This window comes from Girardinichthys multiradiatus, chromosome 8, assembly GCF_021462225.1.
Source record: "Girardinichthys multiradiatus isolate DD_20200921_A chromosome 8, DD_fGirMul_XY1, whole genome shotgun sequence".
NCBI classification, from domain to species: Eukaryota; Metazoa; Chordata; class Actinopteri; order Cyprinodontiformes; family Goodeidae; genus Girardinichthys; species Girardinichthys multiradiatus.
In genome coordinates, this window is record NC_061801.1 from 13,201,416 (window position 1) to 13,224,877 (window position 23,462).

A 23,462-nucleotide genomic window follows, 5' to 3' on the forward strand; every position below is an offset into this window, starting at 1 on the left:
TCTTAGTATGAATCTAGCTTTTAGTGGACAATCAGCATCAGACCAAGGAACACAGCAGACACGCCAGTGCTAAAGCTATGGAGATTTTTAAAGCAGAATTACATTGTAAAACAATATGAACATCTAAGAGAGCTCGCTTCAACACATTTAAAAATTCAAAGTGTATGGGACAACTGTAAACCTCCCAATGGATGGCCCACCTAAACAGGGCAGGCAAGAAGAGCATTAACCAGAGAAGTAGTTGCGAGACCAATAGTTACGCTGCAGGAACTGCAAGAATCTGTTAACAGGATAACTATTGGTGGTGAAATCCACAAATTTGGCTTTTGCGAAGATTTGGTAGGATGAAAGCCCTTGTTGAAGGAAATTTATAGGAAGTCCAGTTTGGAGTTTATCACAAGCTATTTAAAGGACACAGCACTCATGTGGAAGAAGATAATCTGATAAGTTATAATCGAAATGGATCTTTTAGCATATATGTAAATCACGCAGTTGACAGAAAACTACTAAATAAGTACATCACCTAGAACACAAACATCCTACTGTAAAGCACGGTGATGTTAGCAGCATGCTGTGGGGTTGTGTTTCTTCAACAGGGACAGACAACCTAGTTAGACTTGATGGGAAGATGGATGGAGCTAAATGTAGGGCAATCCTGGAAAAATAAATAGAGAATGCAGAAGACTTGAGACTGGAGTGGAGGTTCCCCTTTCAGCAGGCCTATGACCCTAAACATATGGCCACGGCCAATGATGGGTGACTTTGTGTTGAAGTTTGTGTTTGTGAGCATTTGCTTGTTGTCCCTCAAACACAGAGCTGATGCAGACTGAGCTCCACCACCTGCAGACCCTGCACATTATGGCCGAGGTTTTCCGGCGTGGCATGAAGGAAGAAGTGCAGCTCGACACTGAATCTGTGGAGCGGGTGTTTCCCTGTCTGGACCAGCTGCTTGTTTTCCACCACGCCTTCTTTGCTGCCATGAAGGAGCGGCGTCAGAGTTCTGGCCAGCCTCAGGGTCATACGAACTACCTGATACAGCAAATCGGAGACATCTTGCTCCAACAGGTTAGCTTGGCTTTTGGCACTAACCCTTGCACTTATCAAATTAGCAGATTCCTGTGCAATAATGAAACTTGTCTTTAGTTTTCAGAAGAGAATGGAGAAAAAATGAAGCAGGTATATGGAGAATTCTGCAGTCATCACAATGAAGCAGTCAGCTTTTTCAAAGATCTCTTGCTGCATAACAAGAGATTTCAAAGCTTCATTAAGGTATTGTTGTCTTAACTTTTAATTAGCATCATTACCATTCAGTGGAGTTAAATAATGTGTAATAAGTGTAATAATAGTTATTACTTTTTAAAGCAACAAGGTCAAAACTCTTTGGTGCGACGGAAAGAGATCCCAGAGTGCATTTTGCTGGTAACCCAAAGGATCACAAAGTACCCAGTGCTACTAGAGAGGATCCTACACTATACTCAAGGTTAGGTAGCTACTGCCCTCTGCTGTTAAATCAAAGTGACTACAGGTCCCAAATATACCAGCCTTCAACTGGGGTTAAGCAAGTAAACCAAATCTTTCAGTCTTTTTAAGTGTTGTTCTTCATCATCTTCCAGAGGAAACAGAGGAGCACGCCAACCTTTCCAAAGCACTGGCTCACATTCGAGAAGTGATAGTAGGTGTGGACCTGAGAGTCAGCGAAAATGAGCGCCACCAGAAATTACAGGAAGTGTGGAACCGCATAGAGAACCGCAGCACGGCAAAGCTGAAGAGCGGTTACACCTTCCGCAAGCAGGACATGATGGGGCCAGGTCAAACCCTCAAATACCAGGGCGTGCTCCTGTGGAAGACCGCCACTGGTCGTCTTAAGGGTGAGAATATCTAATGCTGTACTGCACAATTAATGTGTTTGTGTTATTACAATGGAAATGATCTTTCATTTGGGTATTGTAACAGTGCTTTCTGCTTATGTTGACTGTCCTAGATGTTCTGGCACTCCTCCTCAGAGATGCGCTCATCTTCCTCCAAGAAAAAGACCAGAAATATGCATTTGCCACTGTGGTGAGCATGCAGCTGTGGTTGTTGTACGGTCACGCAATTAAGACCATCTTTGGAATTAGCATCGTAACAAATTTTCAACATTTTTACTACAGGACCAGAAACCTCCTGTCATCGCACTGCAGAAGTTAATAGTTCGGGAAGTGGCGAATGAGGAGAAAGGAATGTTTTTGATCAGCGCCTCTTCTGCAGGCCCAGAAATGTACGAGGTCCACACTTCATCCAAGGACGAACGAAATACCTGGATGAGGCTCATTAGAGAGACTGTAGAAAGGTTTGTTTATGTCTGTAATTTTCAATGCCTTGCAAGGTGTTAATAGACCCTGATCTTTTTCACTTTTTATTACATTCAGAGACTTCAGTGCATTACATTAATGCCAATGCTTTGTAGAACCACCTTTCTACAGCTGCAGATCTTCTGTGGTATGTCACTTCCAGCTTTACACATATAGAACCTAAAATTTCTGCCCATTTTTCTTTACAATATTGCTCAAGGTCAGCCACGTTAGATAGCGAGCATCTGTGAATAACACTTGCCAAGCCTTGCCCCAGTTTCTCCATTGGATTTTGGTCTAAACATTGGCTGGGTCCCCAGCTTCCCTGTCTCTTCTGAAGAAGGAGAGCATTCCCACAGCACTATGCTGCCAACACCACATGTTACCAGGGGTGTGATATGTTCTGGTTGCTTTTTAGTTTTTGCATTCCTCCACATATTAATTTCAGCATGTAGGCCAAACAGTTAGTTTTGGGTTTCATTTGACCAGAGAACCGTCTTCTCCGTGTTTGCTGTCCCCTACATGGTTTGTGGCAAACTTGAGATACCGATGTCTTTCTCACAACAGTGGCTTTTATTTTTGATAAAGTTGCCCTGTGGACAAAATTTCCCATCTGAGCCATGGATATCTGCAGCTCCTCCAGAGTTACAAAGGGCCTCTTGGCTGCTTCACTTATTAATGCTTTGTTTTGGCTCCACGAGATGTACAATACTTAGGATATTATTTTATGATCTTAAACTATTTCAAACCTCTCCGCAACTTTGTCCCTGACCTCTCTGCTGTGTTCCTTGCTCCGTGCCTCTTTCATTTTAAACACAAGTACAGGTCCTTCTCAAAATATTAGCATATTGTGATAAAGTTCATTATTTTCCATAATGTCATGATGAAAATTTAACATTCATATATTTTAGATTCATGGCACACTAACTGAAATATTTCAGGTCTTTTATTGTCTTAATACAGATGATTTTGGCATACAGCTCATGAAAACCCAAAATTCCTATCTCACAAAATTAGCATATCATTAAAAGGGTCTCTAAACGAGCTATGAACCTAATCATCTGAATCAACGAGTTAACTCTAAACACCTGCAAAAGATTATTGAGGCCTTTAAAACTCCCAGCCTGGTTCATCACTCAAAACCCCAATCATGGGTAAGACTGCCGACCTGACTGCTGTCCAGAAGGCCACTATTGACACCCTCAAGCAAGAGGGTAAGACACAGAAAGACATTTCTGAACGAATAGGCTGTTCCCAGAGTGCTGTATCAAGGCACCTCAGTGGGAAGTCTGTGGGAAGGAAAAAGTGTGGCAGAAAACGCTGCACAACGAGAAGAGGTGACCGGACCCTGAGGAAGATTGTGGAGAAGGGCCGATTCCAGACCTTGGGGGACCTGCGGAAGCAGTGGACTGAGTCTGGAGTAGAAACATCCAGAGCCACCGTGCACAGGCATGTGCAGGAAATGGGCTACAGGTGCCGCATTCCCCAGGTCAAGCCACTTTTGAACCAGAAACAGCGGCAGAAGCGCCTGACCTGGGCTACAGAGAAGCAGCACTGGACTGTTGCTCAGTGGTCCAAAGTACTTTTTTCGGATGAAAGCAAATTCTGCATGTCATTCGGAAATCAGGGTGCCAGAGTCTGGAGGAAGACTGAGGAGAAGGAAATGCCAAAATGCCAAAAGTCCAGTGTCAAGTACCCACAGTCAGTGATGGTCTGGGGTGCCGTGTCAGCTGCTGGTGTTGGTCCACTGTGTTTTATCAAGGGCAGGGTCAATGCAGCTAGCTATCAGGAGATTTTGGAGCACTTCATGCTTCCATCTGCTGAAAAGCTTTATGGAGATGAAGATTTCATTTTTCAGCACGACCTGGCACCTGCTCACAGTGCCAAAACCACTGGGAAATGGTTTACTGACCATGGTATTACTGTGCTCAATTGGCCTGCCAACTCTCCTGACCTGAACCCCATAGAGAATCTGTGGGATATTGTGAAGAGAACGTTGAGAGACTCAAGACCCAACACTCTGGATGAGCTAAAGGCCGCTATCGAAGCATCCTGGGCCTCCATAAGACCTCAGCAGTGCCACAGGCTGATTGCCTCCATGCCACGCCGCATTGAAGCAGTCATTTCTGCCAAAGGATTCCCGACCAAGTATTGAGTGCATAACTGTACATGATTATTTGAAGGTCGATGTTTTTTGTATTAAAAACACTTTTCTTTTATTGGTCGGATGAAATATGCTAATTTTGTGAGATAGGAATTTTGGGTTTTCATGAGCTGTATGCCACAATCATCCGTATTAAGACAATAAAAGTCCTGAAATATTTCAGTTAGTGTGCAATGAATCTAAAATATATGAATGTTAAATTTTCATCATGACATTATGGAAAATAATTAACTTTATCACAATATGCTAATATTTTGAGAAGGACCTGTAGAAGCCTTTGCATTGCAGCACACCTAAAATCCGATGCAAATACAGCTCGCATTTCAAAAGAAAAGCTGCCACTACTGCCCTTAAGTGGCTTTCCTCACCTCTTTGCTTAAAAATGGCGCCCCTAGTGGGCTTCTGGCATTGACGAAACTGCAGGGAAACATCACTGACAGTTCTGATAAAAACATTGGATCACACCAGGAGGATGCAACAGGTCCTGAACATGAAATTGGCTACAGGTTCCAAACAAAAAAAACCCACAGGCATATAGTTTTGAGCCAGAAGCTAGAGCTAATTAAACATGCTCAACAGCTCGTTGAAATGGTCAAAGAAGAGGTATTGAAACTTGGAAATGCTAACTGGTAAGTGAACTTGAAAATGTACAGCATCTACTCTGACATATTACATAAAATATTTAGCAGCACAACTTCTAGAAATATGCTAACTATAGCTAAAAATGATCTTATGTACACATGCAGTTAGGCATGTGTACATAATTCATTCAATATCTGGCAAATTTAATTACATTATCCTAATCTTTAGCTCCCTCTACAGACTCTTTCAGATCCAAGTTGGGACTCTGGGTGAATTAGATTAAGTACAGTGCTGGTTTTATATTCCATGTTACCGCCACACAAATGCAGATAATGGTTTTCTGCCTTTAAAAAAAACCTTAAAGACGCTCTTTAATAATACAGTTGGTTCAACAAAGTTCTCTATCAAACCTTTAAGCCTTTGAAAGAAAAGCTAAATATATGCTGAGATCCAGTTCCATTCAATTAACTAATTAAGAGAAATATGAAGACTGTTATTTGTACTAGATTTTATTTAGAGGCTTTAGATTTTTGTTTGGAATTGAAATATAAAACCTTATATTAAATTGCTTCCACTTTACCTTGTGTTTGTCTATAATCTAATATCCAGAAAAAGAAAATATAATTTACGGTTGTCAAAATATGATAAAATGTGAAAATGTTTAACACTTCTGTACTTGAATAGTTTTGTGAAGCTCTCTACATGTAACCAGAGAATCATTACCAATACATATTTATTCTATATGTTTAATTAAAAACATATATTTTCTTCTTTGTTTTTTGCTTCTGCTTAGCTGTCCAGAGGAGCCAGAGGAATATGCAAGCGAATCTGAAGAGGAGAAGGCTGCTGAGGCTCATTTCCAGAAGATCCTCAAGTTACAAGGTAAATTCAGGCCCAGCAATTGTTTATGTATATGTGTATATTTAGCTACGAGGGGAAGACACCTTCTAATGCTTAAACTGGCTGAATCTGTGTATCAGAGAGCTTAACGAGTCAGGACCAGCAGATCTGCTCCAGCCTGGAGGAGAAGCTGCAGATCTACACAGAGCTCTCTGTTCTGAGCGGGAGGACAGACCCTGCTGTGGTGGAGCCGCGGTTGCTGGTCCAGCCACAGCCAGATGAGCTGCCGCTGGCTGCTGGGCTTCTGACTGCTGCTCTACAAGAAGGTGGGACAGAACATAACACTGGGAGCAATATAGACTCACCAACAACAGTTGAAATGGAAAATATAACTTCCTTTAATAATAAAGTTATTCTTACAACATATACCTGCTATATTACATTCTGCTATAAAGATTTTTTTTAAATCATATACTGCAAATAAAATTTAGGTGATAAATTACTAGATATGTAATGAAAAATAGCTCTGAGAACTGCAGTCTAATTTTTGGCCTTATTTCACTTACATGGTACACAACAAATCACTCTTTTTATGTACATGTTTTGATCATTTCCAGTGTAGCTGAAATATGGCCAAATTAATCCACACTTACATGGTTTCTATGTAGTCTTGAATAATGTGGAAAAGTAGGAAATTTCATTTGATTGTCCAAACTCTGGATAAATATGGAAAAATGAAAATGGTGTGAAAAATGTTGCTTGTTCCATTATCTGAAAGATGAAAGTGTACAATCTTTTAATGAATTTATAATAAAAAATAGCAGTTTCACAATTTATGGGGGCTTTTACACCCTTTTAGAACAGACTTATACATCTGTGGTTTATATGTTCACTTTTTTTTTACAACCACAAACAACAAGATCATGAAATGGGATTAGAGCGATCTGTATTGAGTGCATGACTATCCAGTCCTGATTAGAAATACTCCGGCCTTTGCTGGCAAAAAACCGAGTTCCAGTTTTCATTGTGGTCTTACCTGCCAAATCAGATTTTGATTTTGATGATTTTATTTCCTGCAAGTATTATGACACATAAAAAAAGAAACATGTGCTGCTGGGTCATTATTAGAGGTAGCAGTTTTAAATCTAGATCAAGATTTTCCTCATTTATGCATCAAAGTTAATAGTTATCAGCTTTGTATTTAACTGGAAAGTAGTGCATCAAAGTACATGCTGTTGGTTGACATGACTAAAATGTTGGACGTTCTTAGTATTGATGCATTTAATGAATAAAAAAAAATCAAAGTTTGAGTCTGGAAAGTATGGATCTTTGAACATCTCTAGGAACCCTAAATGCTTAAATTGTGTTTTCCATTGTGTGTTTTGCTTGCAGCAAAACTCTGTTTCATTTTATGTTTAGTTTTTCTTTTTGGTTTTTGTTTGCAGCTGAAAACCTCAAAGCAACATTGTCATCCAAGGCCCGTTCTCTGTCGAGTCACAGCCAGGACTCGGACTCCTTGTTTCCCATCAGCCCCGCCACACTCTCCGATCCTGCATCTGACTCCTCCGATGTCGGAAGCCAGACCGATGCTTTTGAGCTTCAGTCCACAGCTGACGATGAGAGTACTGTCGATTTTGAGGTAAATAAAAATTCCTTGTGATAGTTGTTTATAAATGAGGTTTTATTGTAGCTTCAAGGTGCAGCATCTATTCATTACTGATGTATAGTAGTGCTGGTAAGGTGGGGCTGCAGAGGTAATATAATCTCTCCCAGGTTGCTTTTTTCCCCCTATTTACAGATGTCAGCCAATCGTTCCCTTAATGATTTATTACAGTCTGTAAGAATTACATTTCAGTCTTAATGTTTTGAATTATTGATAAACTCATAATAAAGGGAAGTCCATTTAGCTTCTAACCATTCTACAGCATTAAAAATATATATGGAGGCTTATTCCAAAGCCTTTAGTGCAGTTGTGTTGCTCTCTGCAGCATCTGTGACATGGGAGATGAATTACTCCGATAAAAATGAATCATTAATTATCAGCTCCTGTCAGGTAACATGCTCTTAAATGATGCTGTAGGGATTAATTTAGCCTGAAGGGGGTGCAATTGCTGCATCGATGTATTAGTTATGTACTTTTATCCCCATCAGTGAAATGTATTTTGAACTCCTTGTCCAGCTTGTAATTTTGAATAATTTTGACTCAGATATTAAATGTTGTGAAAAGAACATGATTGATATATTGTCTTGCATCATTATTTAACTTTTTTCATTAACAGTCTGCTCAGAGTGTCCGAAACCTGACTCAGCTACTCTACAGTTTGCAGGTAAGAGCAGTCTTACACGTACAGTGGCACCTTGCAAAACTATTCACACCCCTTGAAACTTTCTCACATTGCAACGGCATATCGTCTATATAATTTTAGATGGTGGTTACTGGGATTATTAAAGACCAAGAAAAAGTTTTGCCATACATTTTTAGTTTGGTTTAGGTCTAGACTTTAACTGGGCCATAACAACACATAAATATCCTTTGATCTAAAAACAATTATTGTAGTTCTCTGGCTGTATTTTTAAGGTGAGGGTCAAGTTGAAAGGAGAACCTCCTCCATGGTCTCTGGTTTTTTTTGCAACCACCACCATGTTTCACTGTGGAGATGGTGTGTTCAGAGTGATGTGCAGTTTTAGTTTTATGTCACACATTGCATTTTCCATGTAGGCCAAAAAGTTTAATTTTGGTCTCACCTGCTTATATGGTTTGCGGCAAACTGCAAATAAAACCTCTTATGGGTTTCCTTTAGCAATGGCTTTCTTCTTGACTTTCTTTTTCTATGAAGGCCAGATTTGTATAAAGTACTAAATACAGTAGGGAAATACTGTACTGGTACTTTAAAATACTTATTGTCCCTACAATACAGTAGGGACAATAAGTATTTGATACACCACAGATTTTGTATGTTTTCCCACTTACAAAGAATGGAAAGGTCTGTAATTTTTGATGTAGGTACACTTCAGCTGTGAGAGACAACACCAAACAAAATCCAGAAAATCACATTCTATGATATTTAAATAATCAGTTTGCATTTTATGACATGAAATAAGTGTTTGATACAATAGAAAAATATATTTGGTACAGAAGCCTTTACAATTACAGTGGTCAGCTCCCTCCAAAGATTTTCTTTTGGATTCAGGTCTGGAGACTGGCTAGGCCAGTCCAGGACCCTGAGTGCTTCTTACGGAGCCACTCCTTATAGTTGCCCTGGCTGTGTGCTTTGGGTCGTTGTCATGCTGGAAGACCCAGCCACGACACATCTTCAATGCTCTTACTGAGGGAAGGAGGTTGTTGGCTAAAATCTTGCAATACATGGCCCCATCCATCCTCCCCTTAATATGGTCCAGTCGTTTTGTCCCCTTTGCAGAAAAGCATCCCCAAAAATTATTTCCACCTCCATGTTTCACGTTAGGGATGTTGTTCTTGGGATTATGTTTGTTCTTATTCTTCCTCCAAACACGACGAGTTGAGTTTATAACAAAAAGTTCTGTTTTGGTGACTGTACTCATCTATGTTTAGCCACCGAACAGGTATATTTGTTAGTTAGATAGGTGCGAAACAGGCCTGAAGCTCCAGGTTTAGCAAACAGAGCAACAGCTCTGTGTTTGATTGTTTGAAGCCAAAGGAAGCAAGCAACAGTAGCGCTTCCCCACGGATCTTTTTTAAGCTTAGAAACACAGGAGAGTCTTTTGTTTTGCGATGCACACGCTCCTTTCTTGCTATAAAATGTAAATTTATGTAGAGTGAGTGTGTGATTGGATTTGCATTTGGTATGTGTATGTGTGTACTCTTTCCTGTTTGAATTTGGGGTTTTGATCACAATGTAATTTTCATATTCAAAGTTTTGTATTCCCTCATGCATTTGGAACCAAAAGCCACAATTCTATCAGTAAAGAGGATGCAAGGAAAGAAACTGGGGCACCAGTTGAACCTGATCATAATTTCCATCACAATTTGCCATTCAAATTGCCTGCTCTGAGGATGCACAGGTGGTTGTAAATGATGAGGTTAACCAATATATTTTTTTAACTCTTGGACTTCTTTTCCTACTTATTTGTACCAGGCTGCCGTAACCATTCAGGACACTTGCTTTGAGGTCCAGAGGCTCCTTCTCCAAGCAAATGAGCACACCTCACCCCGCGGCCACTGCTTGCACCTCCACGGCCTTCGCGGAAACACCCTGCAGGAGCAGGAGAAGCAGCGCAACCTGGAGAAGCGCAAGGAGGAAGTGGCCACAGCCCAGCGGCTCCAGGAGCAGCTGCGCCAGAAGAAGGAGCGCTGGGAGCGAGAGTGCCAGGCAAAGGAGAGTCAGCAGGTGGAGCAGGAGAGCAGGCTGGTGGAGAGGGAGAGAAAATGCCAACTGGCTGCCGAGAAGCTGAGGCAGGAGAGAGAGGAGCTGGAGGATCAACTCGAGGAGTACCAGCAGAGCCTGGAGAGACTTAGGGAGGGTCAAAGGAGTGTGGAGAGGGAGCGGGAGCGTCTGGAGGACCAGCAAAAGCTGCTCCAGGCCTGGAAGCATGGGCGGCAGAGCAGCCTGTCCACTGTGATACCTCACATGGTCATCCCTCTAGATGTGCAGCAGGTAAGGTCATCCACATTAGTCGATCCTCCAGCTGATGTCAAACACACCAGCCATTCTTTTTACAGAAACTCTTGACCTTTTGAGGTGTGTCATGAAGCATGGTTCATCCAGTATTCCTCCAGTGAACTCACTAATGAGATTCTTCTTCTTCAAAGCACTATCAGCTTACACCAGTTCACTCATTCCACCACAGCAGCTCAGCCAGCCTTGATGTACAAGCTGTGATAATAAGAGCAATTTCAGCAACATTTGTCTTCATGCTCCAGCAGCTCAGCTCACCAATAAACATCTTAATGATTAATGATAATTAAACTGCTGCGAATAAAAGATTCTACAAAATAATTTAAACCTGTGGTACGCAGCCCATGGAACCAATTAATTGTGTCCTAAAGGGCTTGAATTATTGACACTCTGTTTGAAAAGCAGCAGGGTTCACAAAGGGTCACTGTTCTCTGAGCATCTTAGGCCCCAACAAAACTCATGTGTCGTAGCAGTTTGAATGATGAAACTAGTCTGCCACGTAAAACCTCATACAGTGCCTAACATAATTGATTCACTCAAATTGATTCTCATGAAATCCTAAATAAAATATTTTAAAATCTGAAGTTGTAACATATAAATAAATACTGGTAATATAAAAACATTCAATTGGAATGAATACTTTTTCAGTGCACCATATATATGGATCTTTGCTGGCAGATGGATCTGCACCAGAATACGCAGACAAATGATCACACTCAGGTTACAATATTCCCTGTCTCCCTAATTAATTTACACACAACACCATGGGCTATTTTGTAGGCTAGATTTTCATAAGACTTACTGTATGTATTTCCATTCATCTATTTTAGTCAACACAGAGGCCGCATTAAAAAAGCGCTGCTCTCACAAAAGCAAGCGGAGGCAGCGGAGGTCCTAATGTTTCCCTGATAATGTTTTAGCCTCAGGCAGTAGTTCATAGGGTCAGAGACAGATCGAATGACACACACACACACAGACACACACACACACACACATACACACACACATACACACACACAAGCTCTCAAGTCGTATCTAATTAGTTGTGCTGCCTCCACTCAACAGTGGAAAAGCCCTGTTGATGTGAACACTGGACAGGAGAGAGGGGATGGCTGCATGCTATGTTTCAAATTTATCATTTTTGCAATATCACTGTATCACAGTATGCATATCAAAAAGAACTACCTGGACTGCAATAAGTGTTAGCTAATATAGGGCGCAAGCATTCAGGTTCTCTATGCCTGTAATATATTTGGTGACACTTTTTGTTTAATGCAGCATAACAAGCTTTACAAAGCTAGAGGTGGTGGGGTGATAAAGTCATCAACACACCACAACTAAGTTGTTTCAATGCTAAAACAGCGGACGCGGACCAGAAGCAGCTTTTTCGGTAAAACCTTGTTAAATGTAAATATTGAATTTTTTTTTCCTGTAGCTGGATATATTGCTTATTATTTGGGGTCTATCTTTGCTATGAATGCAAAACAGAAAGAGATTAACATTTTATTGTTTGTTTATTTTTCACAAATTACAGTCATGTTTAATAAATTTGAATATGCATTCCGATGAGGCTCGTTTGGCAGATTAAAAGTACATTTTGAAATGACAACCTTCAAGCATATTAAACATACTTTTCACTAAGCCCACATTTTGTATTTAAAAATGTTTTTTCATTGGTCTGACGTAATATTCTAATGTTAAATGTTGTGTTTTCATTATGTGTAAATGGTTCACTTAGTGAACTGAGTTACTGAAATTAATAAACAAACTCTAGAAATTATCAAGTCCTACATTTAAGACAGATTTTAAAACTTAAGCAAATAAAGTCAAAACAACTTTTATATTATTTTCATACACCATGAAAACTATATTTTAGGTAAATTCCTTTCTTTAATTGTTGTTGGTCTGAAAATGGCAGCGTGAATATTCGCATCACCTCTATTGCTCCAGGAACCATTTGGGTTTTTATATTGCTTTTATATTATTTTTATATACACATTTTACAGCATTATATGTGTCACAGAGATACAAACCACATTTAAGAGAAAACCGTCAAAGTTCTTAATAAATTAGGGTTATTTTCAAACTGCTTTTACTTGCAACTAGACGTGTATTTTAAATGCCTGTAGGTAATCCTGGATGCTAACTGAGTGAGAATGCAAAGAATTTTGTGTGCTTATTGATACAAACTGGGGCACAGAGATTTTGTTTATTCACCCAGCCTATAAACATGCAGGAAGGGAATTGCTTTTTTTTTTATTTGATCCGTTTCATAGAAAAGCCTTTGAATTCAACTTCATGATGGCTACCTACATCCTTCCATACATGCGACAGGGCAGTTGGTGTGCAGTGAAACCTATATCCTGATGCTGTGGTGAATATCTGAGTTAACGCCTGAAGCATTAATGGAAATACTGCAGACTACCACCACTCATGAGCCAGTACAACGGTTGGTTACCGTGGAGACTGATTATGAAGAAAATGGATAAACTTTGCTGACAGGGAGTCACTCAGATTTTATCGGGCCCCACTGCTCAAAGTTCGGGGGATGTCAGATGTTGCTCGCCACCTATGTGCAGTTGGATCTCCGACATTTAAAGACAAATTCTACTTTATTAATATTCTCAGAACCATAGAAATGGAATTTCATTTCATTGTATATTTTTGGTGTGGTGTTTACAAGGGCAGTAACTGTAAATTGCTTGTTACTTGTTCAGTGATGTAAAGATCTCTTAAGTATGTTTTTATGTTTCTCATACATCTTATTCAACTTGCATAGAACAATTTTACAAACAGTTCGAACATCTTCCCTGAATTTTTCTTGAATTGTTGCATTTATTCTTCATTCAACCCTAAACGTAACCGTGGGATTTTTCTCTGACAGGGCTCTCCACCAAATAACTCCAGACAGCACACCGGTAACGGCTCTGTGTTTGTGAACGAGGCAGCTTTTGCCGACAGCAGCATTAACAACCGTCACGACCACCATAAAAGAAACGACTCAAGCGCACATAATTGTTTCAACAGCCTATTGGACAGACCTAACAACAGACAGTACCCTGTTGTTACGACCCCTCATGGCACAGGATACATCTACAGCCCCTTAGGAAGGCTCCATCACACAACCAGTGGTAAGAAGTTGCCTTCTTTTGTAATGTGGGCTTGAATTCGGATAGTGGTGTCCTGAGGTTAATCCTAAAGTAGATTGCAACATGAGTTATGCACAATCCATCCTTGCTACAGATGGTGTGGTGTGTAATGTGATGAAATGCACAGCTGATACTGCCCTGTATGTGTTTATTTTATAACTGTAGATAACACTGCTTTGAATCCAACAAAACGTTCACACTGCAGGCAATTGCGACCTACATCAAATTGTTTTGCCCATATGCGACACATATCTGGCTTTTTCATGGTAATCAGGAGGGTTCAATTCCAATCTTTTCACCTCCAAAAAACTCGAATTGTGCCACTTTCATATTTGGTACAAAACTGGATACATATCAGACAGCTTTCAAAGAGTCCGCAGTCTGAACGGTCATGTCGTATTTGATCCAATGCTTACGTCATTGTCCTGACTGCGACTGCGCATCCACACAGACCTCTCTACACATGTTGCAGTCACTGCTCCACTAAAGGCCATTGTTAATAGCTGTGCTCTCTTTTTCATACCTTTCTTTGTCTTGATATGATGTGGTCATAATATTGTCGGCCCAACAACTTAATAACTTAATAATCTTTTTTGTGTTTTTCTTTACTTCATTCTGCCTTTTTATCCTTCTGTCCACCTCCATTCCTTGCTTGTGTCATTGGTTGTTTGTTTGCTTTCTTTCTTTCTTTCCTTCCTTTCTGTATGATGTCTTTCCTAGTTCTTTCCTTGTGTACTCCCTGTGTCCTTCGTGTTTGTGTTCTTTTTTTTCCTTTCTGTCTTTCTATTCATGTTTCCTACCTCCCATCCTTCTTTCCTTCCTTCCTTCTTGGCATCTTACCTCTTTCCTCTCTTAAGTACTTTCTTTTTTTTATTTCATGTGTCCTACCCCCTTCCTTCTGTCTTTGTTTCCTTCCTTGTTTGGTTCCTTTATTCTTGTGCTGGTTTTTCCAGGTTTCATATTTAAAAGCCCACTTTTAACAACTGCCATATTCTAATAGTGAAATTTAGTCATTTGTATTTTACAATAGATGTGAAGGACTGGGGACTCTGGAAAGGCTCAATTCAATTCAGTTTATATAGCGCCAATTCACAACACATGTTGTCTCAAGGCACTTCACAAAAGTCAGGTACATACATTCCAATTAACCCTAACCATTGAACAGTGCAGTTGGAGTTAGCTTTTTATTCAAATTGGATAAAAGGTTTTTCTATCTAAGGAAACCCAGCAAATTGCATCGAATCTGAGATTTGTAGCAGTCAGTCCTCCTGGATGAGCATGTAGAGACAGTGGACAGTGACTGGCGTTGACGTTGCAGGTATCCCTACTGAGCATGCATGTAGCGACAGTGGAGAGCAAAGACTCCCTTTTAACAGGAAGAAACCTCCAGCAGAACCAGGCTCAGTGTGATCTGCCATCTGCCACGACCGACTGGGAGTTTGAGAGAACAGAGCAGAGACACAAAGAGAACACAGAAGCACTGATCCAGGAGTACTTTCTATGGGAAAGAAAAGTAAATGTTAATGGATGTAGCTCCTTTAGTCGTTTCATCTAGAAAAAAAGAACAGATAAACTTTGAGCCAGTTTTCAAGGTTAGAGTTTGAAAGAGAGCACATATAATTAGTTACAGTGAAAGCTCAGTCAGTAGCTATATCTAGGAGAGAGGAAGGGTTAAACACTGAAAGACAGGGCCAAGTGGATCATCTGTAGAAGGTGAGCATTAAGTTGTTCTCAGCAGAAGCTTGCCCTTCTCCAGAAAGGTGTCACAGGTAGACACAGAGTCAGGCCAGGTGTAGCTTCTAGGAAGAGAAAAGAGAGAAAACATAAAGTTAAAAACTGAAATAACAGCAAATAATGCAAAATTGGAGAGTAGCGCGAGAATGTAGCGAAGAGGGTGAAAGTGGTCATTATGTCCTCCGGCAGCCTAAGCCTGTGGCAGCATAACTACAGAGATAGTTTCAGTTTATTTATTTATATAGCGCTTATTTACAACAATGTCGTCTCAAGGCAACCCACAAAGGGTCCGGAACGGCGCAGGGCCGCTGGGGAGGCCAGACCAAACCACCGAGTGCCAGAGCCCGGCCACCCCAGAACGGGCCATGTGTAGGGGCACTAAGTAAAATAATAAACTGATAGAGTTTGTCCATCTAGAGCCCACTGGTGGCCATTGTTATACTAAAAACCACAAGGATTGGGATACCTCTCTCTGTCAGACTGATTATAACCGTTGGAAAAGAGAAGGGGTCATATAGGTAGCAGAAATGGAGGGTGTGTTTGCACCTCAACCATAACTGAGTCGGTTTAGGCTAAACCTGACTCCCCTTTACTCCATCCAACAGGGAGGGAGGAAGGCGGAGGTAAAAAATAAGGAAGATAGCTCAGGATACCCTAAGCCACTCTAACTATAAGCTTTATCAAAAAGGAAAGTTTTAAGCCTAGCCTTAAAAGTAGACCCTATGATGCCTGATAATTTGACCTATTGGAAGCATATATATATAGTAAAGAGAATTGGCCCAAGTACTGAACCCTGTGGTACTCCACAATTAACCCTGGAGTTTAAAGATGATTTATCATTTACATGAACAAACTGGAGTCTGTCAGACAAATAAGATTTAAACCAGCCTAGCGCTATTCCCCTGATCCCTACGGCATATTCCAGCATTTCTAAGAGAATATTGTGATCGACTGTATCAAATGCAGCACTGAGATCTAAGAGGACAAGTACAGACACAAGTCCATTATCTGAGGCCATAAGAATATCATTAATGACTTTCACCAGAGCTGTTTCAGTGCTATGATGAGCTCTGAAGCCTGACTCAAACTATTCAAACAGGTCATTGCTGTGTAAATGCTCACACATTTGATTAGCAACTATTTTCTCAAGAATTTTAGATAAGAATGGAAGATTGGATATAGGTCTGTAATGTTTCAAGTCATCTCGATCAAGCGAAGGTTTCTTAAGTAAAGGTTTAATTACAGCTAACTTAAAAGCTTGTGGTACATATCCATTTACTAAAGATAGATTAATCATATCTAAAATGTGGCTGGTAATCAGAGGGAACACTTCCTTAAATAATTTGGTTGGGATTGGGTCTATCATACAAGTTGAAGGTTTAGATGAAGCTAATATTTCTGATAACTCAGGAAGTTCCACGGGATCAAAACAGTCCAAACACAGATCAAGTTCTGCAGTTATTTCCAATGTTGTCTCACTTGCTGAGGATGAAGTAATCATCTTCGGGAGTATGTCAAAGATTTTATTTTTAATAGAATCAATTTTATTTAAGAAGAATCCCATAAAGTCATTACTGCTGAGAGCTAAGGGAATGAATGGCTCAACAGAGCTATGACTCTGTGTAAGTTTAGCAACTGTACTAAAGAGAAACCTAGGATTATTCTTGTTCTCTTCTATTAATGATGAGAAATAAGCTGTTCTGGCTTGACGAAGTGTCTTTTTATACAACAGTAGGCTATTTTTTCCAGATTAAGTAGGAATCCTCTAGGTGTGTAGAGCGCCATTTTCTCTCCAATTTTCTAATATTGTGCTTTGAATTAAACCAGGGGGCTAGCCTCCTATGAATAATTACCTTCTTTTTCAAGGGGGCTGCATTGTCTAATGCACTATGCAATGATAAAGTAACACTATGAACAAGATAATCAATTTGTGAAGGGCAGAAACAAAATTATTGCCCTCCACTGTGCTTTTCTGTATGATAATGAGGAAATTAAAAGTGGAACAGATTCTTTAAAAGTTGTTACAGCATTGTCTGATAATGATCTACTATAATGAAATTTTCTTTCAGGTGTGGAGTACTCTGTTAAATTAAACTCAAAGGTTATTAAGAAATGGTCAGACAGGACAGGGTTATGAGAGAATATTGTTATGTATTTACACTCAATGCCATATGTCTGCACAAGGTCCAGAGAATGAAGACAAAGTTGGGTAGGTTTGTTAATGTTTTGGGCAAAGCCAACTGAGTCTAAGATAGCATTAAACGCTATATTTAGGCTATCACATTCAGTATCAACATGAATGTTAAAATCCCTCACTATAATAACCTTATCTGTATTTAACACTAAATCAGATAAAAGGTCTGAAAACTGATCTAAAAATTGAGAGTAAGGACCTGGTGGACTGTACAAAACAACAAACAGAAGTGGTTTTAGTGTTTTGCAATTTGGATGAGGAAAACTAAGGGTTAAATATTCAAAAGAGTTGTAGCTATTGATTGGTCTGGGACTAGTCAATAAATCGGACTGAAAGATGGTTTCCACTCCTCCTCGCCCAGTATTTCGAGGAATGTGAAAATTTAAAAAGAATTAGTAGGAGTTGACTCATTTATAGTAACATAATCCTCTTGCTGCAGCCAGGTTTCTGTGAGGCAAAATAAATCAATCTGATTGTCACAAATTAGGTCACTAACTAGCAATGTCTTTGAAGAGAGAGAGATCTTATTTTCAGTAGGCCACATTTAATTATTTTCTTTTTCTTTTTAGTCTGAGTTATGTTTATTTTTATGAGATTTTCCTGATTTCCTCCTTTTAGATTATTTTTTAATCTATTCAATTTTGGCCGTGGGCGAGACACTGTCTTAATAGGGTAATGGGTGGGTAGCAGTACAGAAGCTGCAGAGAGGAGTGTTAAACTACAACCCTGCTTCCTGGTCTGAACCCTGGGTTGTCAGCGTTTTGGAGAACTAATAAATTCGGCCAGATTCCTAGAAAGAAGAGCTGCTCCATCCAAAGTGGGATGGATGCCATCTCTCCGGATCAGACCAGGTTTTCCCCAAAATGTTCGCCAATTATCAGTGTAACCAACATCACTTTCTGGACACCACCTAGACAGCCAGCGGTTGAATGACAGCATGCGGCTAAACATGTCGTCACTGGTCAGATCAGGGAGGGGACCAGAGAAAATTACGGAGTCCGACATTATTTTGGCAAACTTACACACCGAAGCAACACTAACTTTAGTGACCTCCAATTGATGTAACCGGGTGTCATTACCGCCAGCGTGAATAACAATCTTACTGTATTTACGCTTATCCTTAGCCAGCAGTTTCAGGTAGAATTTGATGTCGCTCGTTCTGGCCCCTGGCAGTCATTTGACTATGGTCCCTGGTGTCTCTAGGTTCAGGAAAAGTATGACATTTTTAGCATGGAGAAATGTGTAGAAATCCTAGGGCATGATAAATTATATCACATAGCACAATAAATTGCTTTGCACCATAATATATTGTGCAATATTTTATATTATGTATTATAGTTTAGTATCATATTATACTGTATCATATTGTATCATATTGCATAGAGTCATCTTTAGTGTGTTTTATGTTTTATTGTACTTTACCAAATGATATTGCATTGCATCATATTACTTACTATCCATTAATAACATAGTGTGTGATGTTGTATTGATTCATATAGCATGTTTTATACTGTATTAATAATTTATAATTTGAGTTTTTACCTTCCCTGTTGTATTATCTATTAATTACCTATGCTCATGGTGTTGGGTAAAAATCTAAATTATCAAAGTAAAACATTCTACTACTTCATACCTGTATGCTAAATTGGATAATTAACCATATTAGATAGATTTAATGAACAAACACCACGGAGGGAGAGAGTGCGCTTGTGGGGGCACAGCATGGTCCCCTGGCTTCTGCCCGGCATGGCCTGGGGTGTGACGATGGCCTGGGAGTCTATGATGGTGCCATGTGGGGCCTGGCAGAGGGATGCCTGCCTTGGTGGAGTGTTGTCTGTGCTTGGGTCACGTCCTGGAGTGGTGGGCCCCCGTCTGGTTGCCTATGGCTCTTAAGGGTGTGTTGGGCTGGTTGAGGGCTGCGGGGGCTGCACTGGGCTGTGCCAGAGGACTGGTTTCTGAGCTTGGCCTGCACAACTAACTGGGCGTGGCAGTGTGACTGACCTGGGGTGATGCTTTATGTCTGGCTGCCTGGGTCTGCTGCAGCCTTCCAGAGCTTGGTCTACCTGTCTTTTGTTGCTTGTAGGTGCTATGGATTGGAGGCCTTCTGCCGTTCTCGCCACACTTATAAATGTACACTTCCAGGTGACTAACTGGCACTCACACACACCCACTTAGCACAAACACACGTATTTCTACACGCATGTGTACACATACCCACTCACCACTACACATTTACTCAAATTGTGGAAGCTCATACAAACACAGATAACTTTAACATCTATGTGGCGTGCCTACTGATCTGAAATGAACAAAGTTAAACACGTAATTAGGAAACTGTATTGAGATATCCTTTTTGTAGAACCAAATTGGTCTGGCAACCATCTGCACCATATGGTATGCCTGAAAGAGGACACATAAAAAAAACTTTAATGAACAGAGGAAAATGGCCTCTATGTGCCTCTCAATCAGTTTGCAGAAATAACTGGATCTTCCTTTCAGCCAGTCCCTAAATTCTGTGTAAGACTAATAAAAGGGGCTTAAGAAAATCTAGCATTGGGCCAGAGCATTTTTACTGTCTGTGGATGGATGGACGGACGGACGGATCCATATATTTGTTTATGCTTATCTAATTTTAAGGAGATGCTGCTGCCAAAAAGCTAGGAAAATGACCTTTTTATGTTTTCACTAACAGAAGACATGTTACTCTCTTACTCTAAAACATAGCTAAAACCATTTACACTTCCTCTTGCAAAATCACCTGCGAATTGTATGATAGCACTTTGCGATGCTTCATCATGAAATTGATAGCATTTTAATTATTTGAGATTTATTGGCACAGGAAACGGGCTCATTAATATTTTTCCTGTTACTTAAAGAACAATTAAAGGTAGAAATCAAGTAAATAAAAGGGTCAAATTTCATTTTCAAGATCAAATTTTGTTTAGATTTTACCTAACAAGTTCAGGTATGTGGTGCTAATGGCACAATGAGGGGCTCTGTTGTCAAACTGTCAACTGAAAGGAGAAATATTCTGCCTGTGAGAATGTAAACAAAAGCAGAGCTTCACTCGTTTCACCCACGTACATGAGAGCACATTGAGCTTTCAAGGCTGTTTCCCTGGTGAGGCCTGGTGTGCCCTTCCTCTCAACCCCCTCTCACCACCTCCACCTGCACCAGCCCCCACCGCAACCTCACCCCACACGGCTCTGCTAAAGGAAGAGAAAATCAATGGTTTCTCTATCTATCGCCTGCCAGGGGATACAACAGTACGTGAATCATGGTTCACCAGCGACGGGTGACTGATTAGGACATTGATTTAAAAAAAAAAAAAAAAATCTTTACAAAACTCATTACTGCATTACTTGTCATCACACCAGGTGAACGGAGGGGGTGGAGGTGCTAGATATGGGTGGGGGGAGGAATGAGAGATCCAGACACAAATTAATCTATGTTTCTCTCAGGAGGTGTCAGCAACACTCTCATTTTTCCCATCTCTCATTCCAATATCACACACAGCACATGAGGAAAATAATAGTTTACGTTCAACGAGTGTCAGCCTTTTGCAGAAATGGGGTCAACGCTAACTGCGTCCTTCCCGAGTTCTTGGAATTGTTTACCAGCCACAGCGGGAAGCACAGTCTCTCATTCATTGATTAGCTTATTAACCTTTCCCCATTATCGAGCGCACACAGGCCCCGATGAAACCTGAGTTACTTGTTAACAAGCCGGGGGATATACGGCTGCATTTTACAGCATAGCGGTTGTTTCAGATCACATTTATCTATAATGGGTTGCTCAGTGAGTCCCACAAGGACCTAGGATGAACTAATTCAGATGGGGGAATATAATAACTGACCTTCTCTTAATTTCCTGCTTGATTAAACACCCCTATAATAAGCCATCCTCTTATTTTATATAGATTTAAAGAGCTTCTGTTTGACTTTACGCTGAAGCTCACACTCCATGATATGCGGAGGAAAAAGGTACATTTTGTTTTTTGTGGGAAAAATGACTCTCTTTCAAATGCAAATTCTTCACTGTGCTGTCACATGGATCAGAATATGATCTTACATCCCCTCCTCTCCTTAGCATGTACATATTTCTCTCTGAGACACACATTTTATTTCAGTAGATTTCCATAATTTGATCCAGGAGAATGTAATCTTGGAGAACCAGTTGGACGGAATTTGCTGACACGATACTGATGAGTCGTATCAGGTATTAGTTCCTAAAAAGGTTATGAATGGGATAGGAGAAATGAAACGATTAAAAGGAGAAGGAAAAGATTAAACCAGTGGACCTTTATGGTGGTATGTAGATGAATTGGAGCCTCGTGGAATGAGCTGAATGACTCACAAAGCTGCTCGGTCACCACTGCAGCTGAGATACTGTACATTATCCTAGTTCCTTAAGGGGAAGGATGTGAATCTGTGTTACATTAGCCAGTAATTGTAGAGAATATATAGTGAATCTTTCTTTTATTGTTTAAAGTTGCACATTGCAGATAGTGCCACACTATGTATCTTGTTTAATAATTTTCTTCTTTTCGATTATGTTGTATTTGTCACGTTACAACCACAAAATAAAGTGTATTTCATTGGGATTTTATATAAAGACAAGGTTGAACATAATTGTAGAACATGATTATAGTTAAGTTTTGGCATCGTCTCATCTGAACCTTTACCACATTCACTGTCTCCTCTACATGACTTGTGGTGAACAACTTCTGATGGCTTCACTTTCTTTGTGCCAGTCTTCCATAAAGACCATATTTGTGGGATCTGCAACAAATTTTTCCACTCAACACATTCTCCCACCTCAGCTGTGGATCTCTGCAGCTCCTTCAGAGCTACCGTGGGCTTCTTGGCTGCTTTTCTTGGCCGGCTCTCTGATTAAATCTCTCGTCTCCCAGCGCGTTGTTCAGTGAGGACAGCCATGCCTTCATAGGTTTCCAGTTGTCCTACACTCTTTCCATTTGAGGATGATGGATTCAACAGTGCCCAGTGAGATGTTCAAAGCTCGACATATTGATTTATAATATAACCCAACTTGCAACTTCTTCAGAACTTTCACCCTGACCTCCCCGCCATGCTCCTTGGTCTTCATGATGCTGTTTGTTCACTAATGTTCTCCAACAAACCTTTGAAGCCTTCAAAGAACAGCTGCATTTACAGTCAGATTAATATTTTTACATTCTACCATTATGAACTACTTTGTGTTGGTCCATAGCATAAAAACACATTGGATTTTGTGGTTTACCATGACATAATGTGCAAAAGGCCAAGGGGAATTAATATATTTGTAAGGGAATTTGTAATGATGATGTCATCTCATTGTTTTTAGGGTGCTTTGGCTGGTCTGGATGGGGTACTTCACCACAAGCCATTTAGATTTAAGATTCAATTTCTCAACATTGGGCTGTACAAGATTGGGTAATAAAAATTATACTATCTTGTGTTTTCCCTCTGGCACAAAACAAATAAAAAGCACTGCAGCATAAAAATGCGGTTTATCGAATAAATTGAACGCATATCTGTTGCTGCTTGTGTGCGGATTGTATCCAGTTGGTGTCTCGGGGTTTATGGAATCGCATAATATATGGGTTCCACCAAGTTTCTGTGAATCAATAAAACATGTAAGCCTAACTGAGGCTGGGGTCTGTCACAAAAATATGTAATGCAGGTTTAGTTTGTTTTTTCTTTGTCCTTCACATATATAATAAATCATAGCAAGAAAATAATTGTCTCTTTCACAGTCAGTTCTGTCCTGAAAAGACAACCCTCTTTAAGCTGCCTCTGGCTGTTCATTATTAAC

General features: G+C 40.2%; 1 protein-coding gene across 2 annotated transcripts in view; it reads left to right on the top strand.

Annotated features, from left to right (window-relative positions):
- Positions 1 to 23,462, top strand: part of arhgef28a (Rho guanine nucleotide exchange factor (GEF) 28a) — an 89,685-nt gene that overhangs the window by 51,252 nt on the left and 14,971 nt on the right. For both annotated transcript variants that reach the window (XM_047373531.1, XM_047373532.1), the window contains 12 exons: positions 815 to 1,065; positions 1,144 to 1,269; positions 1,363 to 1,480; positions 1,614 to 1,868; positions 1,982 to 2,058; positions 2,151 to 2,329; positions 5,870 to 5,958; positions 6,057 to 6,242; positions 7,362 to 7,555; positions 8,196 to 8,243; positions 10,032 to 10,550; positions 13,456 to 13,702. In XM_047373531.1, coding sequence (XP_047229487.1) covers positions 815 to 1,065; positions 1,144 to 1,269; positions 1,363 to 1,480; positions 1,614 to 1,868; positions 1,982 to 2,058; positions 2,151 to 2,329; positions 5,870 to 5,958; positions 6,057 to 6,242; positions 7,362 to 7,555; positions 8,196 to 8,243; positions 10,032 to 10,550; positions 13,456 to 13,702 — 2,289 coding nt within the window. The remainder of the gene's footprint in view (positions 1 to 814; positions 1,066 to 1,143; positions 1,270 to 1,362; positions 1,481 to 1,613; positions 1,869 to 1,981; positions 2,059 to 2,150; positions 2,330 to 5,869; positions 5,959 to 6,056; positions 6,243 to 7,361; positions 7,556 to 8,195; positions 8,244 to 10,031; positions 10,551 to 13,455; positions 13,703 to 23,462) is intronic.